This window comes from Onychomys torridus, chromosome 5, assembly GCF_903995425.1.
Source record: "Onychomys torridus chromosome 5, mOncTor1.1, whole genome shotgun sequence".
NCBI classification, from domain to species: domain Eukaryota; kingdom Metazoa; phylum Chordata; class Mammalia; order Rodentia; family Cricetidae; genus Onychomys; species Onychomys torridus.
This window is the reverse complement of record NC_050447.1, coordinates 37,290,651-37,302,573: the sequence shown is the minus strand read 5'-3', so window position 1 is coordinate 37,302,573 and position 11,923 is coordinate 37,290,651. Positions and strand designations below refer to the sequence as shown.

Here is an 11,923-nt window from a genome sequence, read left to right as displayed (position 1 = left end):
CCCCACCAGCCTCTCACCTCCAGCTCACTCTGCTGGTGGAAGCCCTGCAGTTTTTTTAACTCCATATTGAGCTTTTTCATCCTTTCCTCATAAGCTATGATTTCATCTTCCAGCTGAGCTTTCCTCTCCTGGGCCTGTTGCAAGCTGCGCTGTAGGCTCTTTGTCTCCGAGGTCGTGTGCGTGAGCTTCCGGCAAAGACAGAGTGCATTAGAGTGGCCACCAGGGCCGTTGGCCTTCTCTGCTGAGTCTTTAGTGCAGAAGGTTCCAGGCCCTCCCTGTCCTCTGCCCACAGTGGTGCTGGTGTTCCAGAGGGGTAGGGAGGGACAGTGGTTGGCTTTCTGCACCTCCTTCCCTGGTTTTCATGCCCTCCTTTCATTTTCTCTCTTCCTACTCCTATCCACTGGTCAGCAGAGATGACGCATGAGTTTCCCAGATTGTCATCTCTGCCACCCCCCAACAAATGCAAGGGCAACAGCGTAGAAAGCTAAGGGAATGTAGGGCAGACACCCCTGTCTAGGCAAGGGTTGAGAAGTCCCTGAGGACTGTCAGTCTTCTAAGAATTGGCTTCTGCCCACTCACAGTCCCTGAATTTCTTCGACTACTTCCTTGGCGAAGAGTAGGTGTGGCCTCACCTTCTCCAGGGCTTGGGTCAGGTCATCTTGGCAGATGCCCGACTTCCGCAGAACTTCTTCGTAGGCTTCTTTACTGACCATGTTCTGGAGGCAGTTCTTCTCTTTCTGTATCGCGGAATCCAGCTGTGCCTGCAGGATCATGATGGCCTCTTTCTGGCGGCCTATCTTTAGGGAACAAGAACATGGCTGTCAAGGCTGTTCCTGGCCCCAGATGTGGGACTGCAGGAGGTAGACAAGAGTCGGGCTCTCCGCCATACTTGGCTGAATATTTGTGTTCATGCTCACATCTCCATCTCACTGTTAGGAACTGTAGAGTTCCTTCCAAGCTTTCCTGTATCTCTCCAGCCATAGTTCCCTTTTTGGCTACCATATTTCCAATATAAACAGCACTGGGACACACTAACTACATGGACTATGTTTCACAGACACAAAGAGGTCAGTCTGGGCCAAGGAGATAGCCCAGTCCACAAAGTGCTTGTGAGGACTCGAGTTAGATCCCTAGAACCTATTTAACAAAAGATGAGTCTCAGGGCTGGAGAGATGGCTCAGTGGTAAGGGTACTGGCTGCTCTTTCAGGAGACCTGGGTTCAATTCCCAGCAACCACATGGTTGCTTACAACTATCTGTAACTCCAGTTCTGGGGGATCTGATACCCTCTTCTGGTCTCCACAGGCATTGCATACATGTGGTACACAGACATACATGTAGGCAAACCATACATATACATAGAATTAAAAAAAAAAAGATGCTGGGTCTGACAGTGTGCTCTTATAATTAGTCCCAGTGCTGGGGAGGTAGACACAGGCGGATCTCTGGGACTCAAAGCAGACTAGCCTGTTTGGTAATTTCTAAGCCACTGGGAGACCCTGTCTCAAAAAGAGAGAGAAGACAGATGGCACCTGAGGAACTACACCTGAGAGCTGTCCTCTGATCTCCAAACACACTCACCCACATGTTCGTGAATACATGCGTGCACCTGGACACACGGTGGAATTCAGCCAGGCTAGTAGAGATGATACAACATTTCACTTACCCAGCCTTGTGTTTACTTTAGTTATCATTTCCTTCTTGTTGCTATACCTTAGAGCACAATACACAACAGCTACACAACAGCCATATAGTAAATGTTAAGTTTTGGGTTGACTGTAAAGTTACATTGTTTATTTAGAGATTCACACATTGTCTGGTTCAAGGTGGTCTACTTACTGAACCCAGCCCTGGCAGCAGTGTGTTTAAAACAACTCGGCATCCTACACTTGGCAGAGAGCATGCTGGGGTGGTTGAAGGCAGTTGAGATGTGGAACTACAAAACTGGGTGGAGGTCCAGGGTCTGTCACTTATTTCTCTGGCCTCAGTTCTTTCTTCACAGGCTGGGAACCTTTCAACACTTCATACAGTGTTTGCGATGGGCAAATAGGATGATGCACGGAAAAGGATTTGTAATGAATGTCACTATATGGCTGTGAATTATTATGGATAAAATATGTCATCTCCCTGTAGATTCTAAGTCCAGGATGGATCTGTTTCTAGTCTGGAAGCAGAGGGAACCCTTCAGAACGTGTAGCCACTAAGCCACCCTTGACTCCTTGCTTTGTACCACAGTCAGCCAGCCCATCAGCCAGTCTTCCCCTAATCGGCACATCCTCCCAACTGGTCTCCCCACATCTACACCTCCCCCTCCCCCCAGCCCAGTTTCAGAGTTCCGTGTGTCTTGTCTCTGAGGAAATGCTATCAATAGCTTTTCATTGTTCTTAAAATACAACTCAGATTTTAACGGAGGCCACGATGTCTGCCTCTACTTATCTTACCAGTCTAATCATACACCAATGTCTTTATCAATGCATTCCAGTTGCACCAGCCTTATTTCACTTTCTAGATTAAGTGTGTATTTAGAAGAGAGACACATGATACACAACCAGGATGCAAACTAAAAACATAAAGATGAGCCCAAACTGTGATTTACCATAGTATTGAGTTAAGGAGAAAGACGGTATTATTATCTTAACAGAAAAACAACAAGGTGCCTGTTGGAATTCAACGCCCTATACCGACAAGCCTTTTAGTAACTGAGAATCTGAAGGGGCTCAAGATAAAGGTAGCAAGAAGCCCATAGGTCACATGGTACTGAAGCAGATGCATTAGGAGCAAAGAGCAAGATGCCCTACTACTGCTGCTGTCCACCATCATACTGAAGATGCTGTCCAATGTGACAAGGCAAGAAAAGTAAAACAAGGATAAACATTGCAAAGAAATATTTAGGAAACTTGTTGTTTACAAATGATTTAATTATCTACTAAAAATAACCCATAAACTGAATGATGTGGTGCATGCCTGTAATCCCAGCATGCAGGAGGTAGATTCTGGAGGATCATGAGTTTGAGGACACCTTGGGCTACATAGGGAGACCTTGTCTCAAAATAGAAAAGTTGAGGAGCCTAGCATGTAAATGGCCTGGGGTCTGATCCCTAACACTGTATACACACACATACAAACACACGCCTTGTGAAAGTAAACTGAGAGACTAGTACAACTTAAAGTAAGCTCCCTAAGATGTTCAAACAGAGAATTAATATATACAAATTACGAGTGAGGTTTTATATTAATATTGAATATAATAAAATACAGTGGAAACATGATATAATCAAATAAGTGGAAAGGTCCTCAATATGTATTTCCTTATTTTCAAATAGCAAAATTGAAAATAAAATATGGGATATTGATTAAAGGAAGTACATGTTTAGAAAGCAAATCTCAGCCTTTTTCTAATAGCCATTTCAATTGATTCAGTGGATCTATCACATGTATAAGAAATGCTTTTTAAAAACTTGAACATTAAAAAGCTGAATATGCTTACATGTCAAAAAACCAAATCCCTCTTGCTTTTTGAGCAAAGAAATTCTGATATTGGTGCTCTTACTTCCAAATCTACATGACTAACTTTTGATATCAGGCTCATACAGAACATTTTAGCAGCATTCTTTCGATGTGAGGAGCGTTCCCAGGGAGCTAAATGACCGAGGCCTCAAGATTTACCACTCCAGAGGACAAAACTCCAAGAATGCCAGTACCTGAGACCTGTGCTGTCTGAACTTAAAATTAGTTAATATTAATTAAAAGTACAAAGTCAATTCCTCAGTTCTCAGTGGCAAGATGCGGCTAGTGGTCACACTAGTATCCGCTCAGACATGTCCCTTGTCTATCATCATGGCGAGGCATGAGGTGCTGTTGGGAAGTGCTCATCTTAAGCTTTGAATGGTCGTACAATTTCAGATCTTTTTGTATTATGAAAGATTAAGAGATGCCCAGGTTTTCATTTGTAGCTCAAGAGACTTGTCTTCTAAGTACTATATGTTTTTTTTTTTCTTGTTCAGAAAGGTATAATATATTCCACTGGGGAAAGCATCACTGTGTGTGCTGGAGAAAAAGGACAGGCATTAGAGTCGGATGATCCAGGTTCAAACACTGGTTCGTCCCATCACTTACTAATTAGTGGCCCTGGGATTCGGCCTTTCTTTCCTTTGTAAATGGGGATCACAGTGATGTATACTTTGTTAAGAGTGAAGCAGATGGAAGATATGTAAAGAGAATGGCTGAATTTCAGTGCAGTTCCTAGACTCTGTCACACCCGTGACTTTCATCTGCACCATGAAATGCGAACTTGAAGGAAATGACCCTCTCCTGGCACCTTTTGTGCCTTGCAATTACATTTGAGAACATCCTCTCTCAAGTGGCTCCAAACAACTGATTCACTCAATTCTTTGTCTAATTTATAATGCCGGAAGACTTGGTGGAAAATTTCAGGTAGTTTGGGGTGGGGGCTCTTCAACTACGAAATGAAACCTGTTATGTAAGGAAGAAAAATCCCCTCCCCTCCCCCCCGACACCAGGGTCTGTAGCCACCTCCACCCATTAAAAGACAGATGAGCTGCCAGGGCCTCAGCCTGCATAGGCAGCCAAGCTGGAGATGAGCAGTTGGGGGTCCCCTCTTTGGGGATGCTGTCTCCTCACCTCTATGTTGAGCTCTTGGATGGTTTTCTGGGCGTTGTTGTATTTGTTGATGGAGGATTCCAGGTGTGAAGAACAGGCGTTCAGCTCCGTCTGGAGATTCTCCTTTTCTTCCTCCAGCTTCCTCAAATGCTCTTTTGCCTGCTCCCCCATTAAACGGTAAAGCCACCCCCACCGCCAGAGTGGGCTTCACTGGTGACACCTTTCCTTCCCGCCCCTCACCTCCTCCCTGGGGTCCTTCAGGCCGCCTCCCTCTTCTACTGACTACTCCCTTCTCTCCATCCTCTTCTGAGCCCTCCCCCCCCCCGCCCCCCAGGCTGCCTGCCACCCTCTAGGCCCCGATCCACAGTCTGACCTCTCCAACTTCCACCCTCACCATCTTTTCTTTCTTTTTGGCTTCCTGTCGTAAAGCATCGGTTTCTCCCTCCAGGGACTTTTCCTGTTCCTTGCTCCTCTTCAGCTGTTCCCGTTTCTCCTCCAGAAGCCCTTTCATCTCCTGGAGCTCCTCTTGCAGCTTGTTTTTGGCATTTGTTAGCTCCCTTTGCTGAGGGGGAGAAAAAGGCCGGGCTGCAAGACAGTCCTGGACTATTATATGTGGGAAAAGAAATCCGGACAGTTCGACCCAGGTGTGGGTGGAGGCAAGCGTGAGGGTTATTGCTTAACCCCCCGCCCCCGAATGTCTGCTTTAGTGCCCTGTAACACCTTTCTTTGTTTAGCTAAATCAATTTATTTGTTGGCCCAGTTCCTATAATGTCGACCTTCTTGCCCACTAGACCAGCTAGCTCTTCAACTCTTCACATGAAAACCTCTTTGAATAAAGTGAATCTTAGAAGAATAAGGAATACATGAGAGATCAAAGGCTGTCAACTGATGGACAGGGACAGCCCTTCAGTCTGCAGAAGAAGAGCTGTAGAGGCTGGGGACGTAGGTCACAGTGGGCAAGCATTGATGGCGAACAGATGAACCAACTGTGGTCTGAGCTAGAATGTCCCTCTTGGGCTCCTGCATTTGAACACCTGGTCCCCAGTTGTTGGCACTGTTTGGGGCGGAGGTTAGGAGGTGTGGCCTTGCTGAGGGGACTATGTCACTAGTGACTGGGCTTTGAGGATTTAAGGCCTTGTCCTCCCTCTTGCTTTGTGTTCATGGCTCAAGATACAGCCTCGCAGCACCCTGCTGTAGCTGGCATGCCGACCAATTTCTGCCGCTGCCCCCGTGATGGACTCGAACTCTCTGCAATGTATCCTAAAGAAACTCTTTCTTCTATAAGTTTCCTTGGTGATGGTGTTTTATCATAGCAATAGAAAAACAAATAATACAGCAACCTATGTTGTCCTCTGGTTATTTTTAAACGTAACCCTTGAAAATGCTTACGATCAGTCATGGCAACTGGTCCCAAGTGGCTGGTGTAACAGTCTAATACAAGTTCCAGAAAGTTAATAAAGACTGACCCACTTAGCCGCAGGCAGGACAGATAGTGAAGGTGGCTGCCGGTGTGCTCTCTTACCTTTTGCTCAGACACTTTGACAGAATCAAGCAAATCATTTATTTTTCTTTCATCTTCATTGAGTGTCTTCTGGAGCATCGTCTTTTCTTTGTCTGAATTTGCAAGCCTCCTCTGGTCCTCCTTGAGTTCTGAGGTTAGCTCCTCTATCCGTTTCCTACAGCAAGGTGACCACAGGAAGTGTTTCGGGGCCTGTGTTGACGGATTGTGGAGACGGTCCCACCCCAGGGCTTGTCATGTCACCATCCCACTCTGGGCAGCTGCCCACCTGTGCTCCAGAAATGGGGTTGGGGTACCTGCTGCTCTTTCTCTCCTCCTCGGCTGCCGAGGACTCCATCTGCAGCTTCTGCACCTGACCCTGCAGATCCTTGATGACATCTGTCTTCTGCTTGTCCTGGAGAAGGCAGCTCTCGAGTTTCCGATGAGCATCCTCTAGGCTGCTTCCAGCCTGGTGTGCTTCCTCCTTACACCGGGTTAGATTCTGATCTGAAGAAGCCAAGGAGGGCTCCGTTTGAGGGGCAGGCAGCACACTGAACTCTCAGTCAGGACTCACTAGAGACGAAGTCTTCTATTCTGTGACATTCTTCCATTCTCAGCCTGTCCTTGCCTCTCCTGATGCCATCATAGGTCTGAAGGAACTCGGCTAAACTGTCTGTCTTCAACTACCCTTCAGCCTTGGATTCCTCCCTGACTAAAATTAAACAAACTGGTAGAAATTGCTCAGTACCTCCATCTAATTCTGTCACTAGGGACAAATCCCAGTCCTTGAGGAGTTTAGTCTGGTGAGCACCATGATTAGCCATCCATTACAGAGAATGCTCAAATGTTATTTAGTGACTTATTCTTTTGGTGCCGGGGACCAAGCACATGCCAAGCACATGTTCTACTGCCGAGCCACACCCTCGCCTTAGAACACTGCAGTGTTAAACTCACACCGCCCATGAACTCGGCAGTAAAAGCTGGGGATGGGCTTGTGAAGAGGGAGAAAGGTGGATTCAGCCTTAGAAGGAGGAGGAACGTGGTTTAGGGAGGGGCTTGTTGGAACACATATGTTGGGAAGGGAATATGGAGCAATGGGGTGCTGGAGGGATGCTGTCCTTCCAAGGCAGGACTGACCACAGCTGCAAAGTGATGAGGGGACCCCAAGATGGCTACAGGAGGAGGAAGCTCACTAAAGGATGAGTGTAGAACAAGAGGAGGAAAGGTGGGGGGTCACTTGCAGGGCAGATGACTGGTCAGCGCATGGAGAAAAGGAAACAATCGTGAGGTCTGTGTTGGATTGAGGACTGAGTGTGGGTGGCTAAAGTTGTCAGGACAGAGCTGGGGAGAGAGGAGGCACGCCGGGGATTTCTGTTTATAATGATAGCCTTTTCACCCAGCGGTGACTGTACCTCTTTAGAGTGGCTAGTGCAGCAGGGTTTAGTGAGCTCAAGCCAAGTTAAGGACAATGTCATCATCCCCAAAGAAACCCTTCTGAACCCAAGGCAAGAGGAGTTGGTGAGCTGAGGAAGCTGTCTCCCCAGAGAGGTGAGTGAGGGAGAGATCCCAGCACAGGCTACAGAGCAGAATGTGTTTGGAAGCCAAAGGGAGGAGGTGGGATTGAGAACCAGGGAGGGAGAAACAAAATGTGCGGTGAAGGCCCTGGAGAAGACAGAGTCAAAATGTGATGCCGGGAAGCCCATGGGCAAGGCTCATCCTCTGCTGGCCACGTGGTATGGGGCATTCACCTAAGGTGGCTGCGGGAATGTTGAGAACAGGAGGCTGTAGCAGGGGCTTCAGAGAGCCTGTGGATTTGGAGGTTCAGGAGCGTTGAGAGACTGCTGGGAGATACAAGATGAGGTTGTGGGGTGTGGAGTAAGATCTCAGATGTGGGAATTTGTAGAGACAGGGTTGGAAGTGTGGTGGGGCAGTGCGAGCCTGAGTCTCACCTGACAGCTTTAGCTGCTCTTTGGCTTCTTCAAGACTTTCCTTCAGTTTCTGGACCTCGGCCCGCAGGGCCTCACAATCCATTTTGGATGTGTCCTGCTTTGCCTCCTGGAGACTCGTATCGAGGTCTTTTGTCGTCCGCTGTAGCTTCTCCAGCTCCACCTCTTTCTCCATGAAAGTGTTCTGCACCTGTGTCAGTTTCTTCTCTAGCTCATGGAGCCTCTCATCTTTGTCTTGGAGCAACTGTGGATATCAAAGGAGGGATGCTGGGAGATGCTTAAGCACCACAACTGAGCCAGTTAGAGGTTATGCAGAATCTTCCTGCAAGCCACTGCTGGGACATCCCAAGAACCTTCTGCTCATGCTCTTTGCAACCATTTCGGGCTCCCTCAGGCTATTCTCACTGCAGTAGCCAGGGAGGACCTTTCAGAGTATAAGCCAGACCTGCCTGTGTTCAAAACCCTCTGCCGGCTTTGGCCCCACTTAGAAAAAGGTTCAAGTCTTTACAGCCGTATCTTAGGAGGCTCATGATCTGGTCCTGCCTAGGCTACCTCTTTGGCCTGGTGTCCAGGAACCCCTCCCTGTTTCAGCTTCAGCTAGCCTCCTGCATCTGGAGGGTCTCTGTGCTTGCTGTGCCCTCTGCCTGGACTGTTCTTCCTCAAGACCCATGCCTGCAGCTCTCCCTGAGTGTTAGCCATTATACCATGGGGCCAACCTGGCAGTTCTGTCTCTGCCCATGGTCACCTGATCAGAGGCCCTCCATTACAACCCAGCCACCAAGCTGTTTCAGGAAGTTGTCAGTCTCTGCCACCACTCTATCAGGGTCACATGTTAATTATGTTACCCCCTCTTTACCCATCTCCCTATGCTACGATGTGAGCTCTGTGAAGATGGGGCTGCTGTGTGTTCTGTGACATGTGTTTTAGTGCATAGAACAGTGTTGGGCATGTCATAGGCACTCCAGAGTGCTGAATGAATACACCGATGACAAAGCCATGTGTCTTGCTTTTTTTATGCTCCACTTTTCTAGATGCTTCTATTTTGCCTGGTGGGTTTTAGCCTTATTTTAAACCAAGAGGTTTTGACGACTGGAGATCAACTGTATTATCTTTTTTTTTTAAAGATTTATTTATTATGTGTACAGTGTTCTGCCTGCATGTGTCCCTGCAGGCCAGAAGAGGGCACCAGATCTCATTACAGGTGGTTGTGAGCCACCATGTGGTTGCTGGGACTTGAACTCAGGACCTCTGGAAGAACAGCCAGTGCTCTTAACCTCTGAGCCATCTCTTCAGCCCCAACTGTATTATGTTTAATAGTGCTGAGGAGAGTACAGGATTTGAATGGTGCTGACCATAAAGTCTTACACTGGTTTTACCATCTTCCTGTTCACAGCTCTGGTTCTAGGCTTTTCCAGGAACACATTTGTAATAGAGACCTTGTAGGCTACAACATGGCTCCACTAACATTTCACACTCTCTGATTTATTTCTGCAAAAGATACTTGTGAATTTGTGTGTGTGTGTGTGTGTGTGTGTGTGTGTGTGAGATTTGTTTTTCAATAGATAATCATTATAGAGCTTGGGCTGGTTTTGAACTTATAATCTTCCTGCCTCACCTTCCCAAATTCTGGGATTACAGGCATATACTTGCTGTGGATATCGCTCTGTATAAACAAAATGCAGATTGGCCAGTAGCCAAGCAGGAAGTATAGGTGGGACAGATAGAGAAGAGAATTCTGGGAAGTGGAAGGTGGAGGCGGAGAGAGCTCCCAGCCGCCGCCATGACAATCGAGATGTAAGGTACAGGTAAGCCACGAGCCACATGGCAAGTTATAGATGAACAGAAATGGGTTAATTTAAGATAGAAGAAGTAGATAACAAGAAGCCTGCCACAGCCATACAGTTTATAAGTAATATAAGCATCTGAGTGATTATTTTATACGTGGGTTGTGGGACCTCGGGGGCTTGGTGGCACCTGGAGAGAAGCTCTCCAGCTACATATACTACTATGTCCAGCTTCATACCCAGTTCTCCCTTGTTATTAGAAATACCAGAGGGGGCTGGAGAGATGGCTCAGAGGTTAAGAGCACTGACTGCTCTTCCAGAGGTCCTGAGTTCAATTCCTAGTACCCACATGGTGGCTCACAACCATCTATTATGAGATTTGATGCCCTCTTCTGACATGCAGGAAGAACACTGTATACATAATAAATAAAATAATAATAATAATAAAAACGGAAAGAAATACCAGAGGAGTTCTCTGAGTGACGCGTGGCCCAAGGAGCCCTTGGTCTCACTGAGTGTGTACCCATGAGACTCCCACAACAGCCACGGTAGGCAGAGATGCTCTTGCCTGGGCCCTGACCTCACACTTGTCCCCTTGGCTGTTCCAGTCAAGCCCCAGGGAGTGCTGGCACCTTGTCCTTCTTCAGGGCCAGCTTCTGCGTCTCTGCGAACTGCTGCTGCAGGTCAAAGAGCTGGTGCTGCAGGGTGGCCGCCTCCTTGTCCTTCTTCTTGATGTGGGCCGACGCCTCCTCCCTCAGCCCGTGTAGCTCCAGCTCCAGCTTCATCATGTCTAGTGCAGGGAAGACGACACCGCTTACCCGTCAGAGGCCAGGCTCCCTCCTCTCCCCAGCCACGGCTCGCAGTCCGGGTTTTACCCTTCATGATGTTTTTCTTCTGCTCTGACACGGCTTCCAGCTCCATGCGCAGGTCCTTCACAAGGTTCTGGTACTCCTCTATGTGCAGACACTGGCTGTCTTTCTGCTCCTGCAGGTGCTTCAGGATCTAAGTGTTGGGAGGGAGAAGAGAAGCCTTCTTTCTTTCTTTCTTTCCTCTCTCCCTCCCTCCCTTCATTCCTATTATTTTCTTCCCTCCCTCCCTCTCTCCCTTCCCCTTTCTCTCCTACCCCCTTCCCTCCCTCCCTCCTTCCCTCCATCCCTCCTTCCCTCCCTCCTTCCCTCCCTCCCTCTCTCCCTTCCCCTTTCTCTCCTTCCCTCCCTCCCTCCTTCCCTCCCTCCCTCCTTCCCTCCATCCCTCCTTCCCTCCCTCCTTCCCTCCCTCCCTCCCTCCCTTCTTTCCCTCCTCCCTCCTTCCCTCCATCCCTCCTTCCCTCCCTCCCTCCCTCCCTTCTTTCCTCCCTCCTTTCCTTCCTTCCTCCCTTGATTTCCATTTATTTACTGTGCATGTATAAGTATATGCACACAGGTGTTTGCACATGTGTGTGTGTGCCAGAGGTTGATTTTGGGTGTCTTCCTCAATCAGGCTCCACCTTATTTATTTGAGGCAAGGTCTCTCACTGAACGTCACCCACTTGGCTAGACCGGTTCCCAGGATCAGCCTTTCTCTGCTTTCCCAGCTCTGGGATCAGACATGTAACTCCATGTCCGGTCACTTGAGTGCTGGGGGTGACACTCAGGGGCCCATGCACTCCTGGCAAGCACTTTGCTGACTCAGCCATCAACCACCAGAAGTTGCTTAAAGGCAAAATGTCCATGGTACAACCACCTGGAGACGGACAGCAGAGAAGAGGGCACCAGAAGCTGGTGAAGGCATGGGGAAAGACGGCTGGTGGTTTGAGATGCTCAGGGGTGATGAAAACATTCTAGACTTGGAGAGTAGTGATTGATGCCTAACCATGTGAATATACTAACAACCAATGGCGAATTTTGTGTTTTATCAACTGCATCTCAATCTGACAGACATTTCAAAAGAATTAATCTTAAAGGCAATGGAAGACTTACCATGCTCACACAGAATGTCCTCCCTGTAACAATATCTAATGGAGCATCCAACTAGGATCTGTGCTCGGCATTAGGGACAGTGGGGCACAGAGCACAGACACAAACCCTTGCCCAGGGA

At 48.0% G+C, this 11,923-nt stretch overlaps 1 protein-coding gene across 3 annotated transcripts in view; it reads right to left on the bottom strand.

Moving 5' to 3' along the window:
- Pmfbp1 (polyamine modulated factor 1 binding protein 1) overlaps positions 1 to 11,923 on the bottom strand; it is a 72,064-nt gene that overhangs the window by 5,954 nt on the left and 54,187 nt on the right. For all 3 annotated transcript variants that reach the window (XM_036186699.1, XM_036186700.1, XM_036186701.1), the window contains exons 8-16: positions 10,723 to 10,849; positions 10,480 to 10,637; positions 8,067 to 8,307; positions 6,435 to 6,624; positions 6,142 to 6,295; positions 5,014 to 5,181; positions 4,641 to 4,778; positions 633 to 797; positions 18 to 185 (exon numbers count right to left, since the gene is read on the bottom strand). In XM_036186699.1, coding sequence (XP_036042592.1) covers positions 18 to 185; positions 633 to 797; positions 4,641 to 4,778; positions 5,014 to 5,181; positions 6,142 to 6,295; positions 6,435 to 6,624; positions 8,067 to 8,307; positions 10,480 to 10,637; positions 10,723 to 10,849 — 1,509 coding nt within the window. The remainder of the gene's footprint in view (positions 1 to 17; positions 186 to 632; positions 798 to 4,640; positions 4,779 to 5,013; positions 5,182 to 6,141; positions 6,296 to 6,434; positions 6,625 to 8,066; positions 8,308 to 10,479; positions 10,638 to 10,722; positions 10,850 to 11,923) is intronic.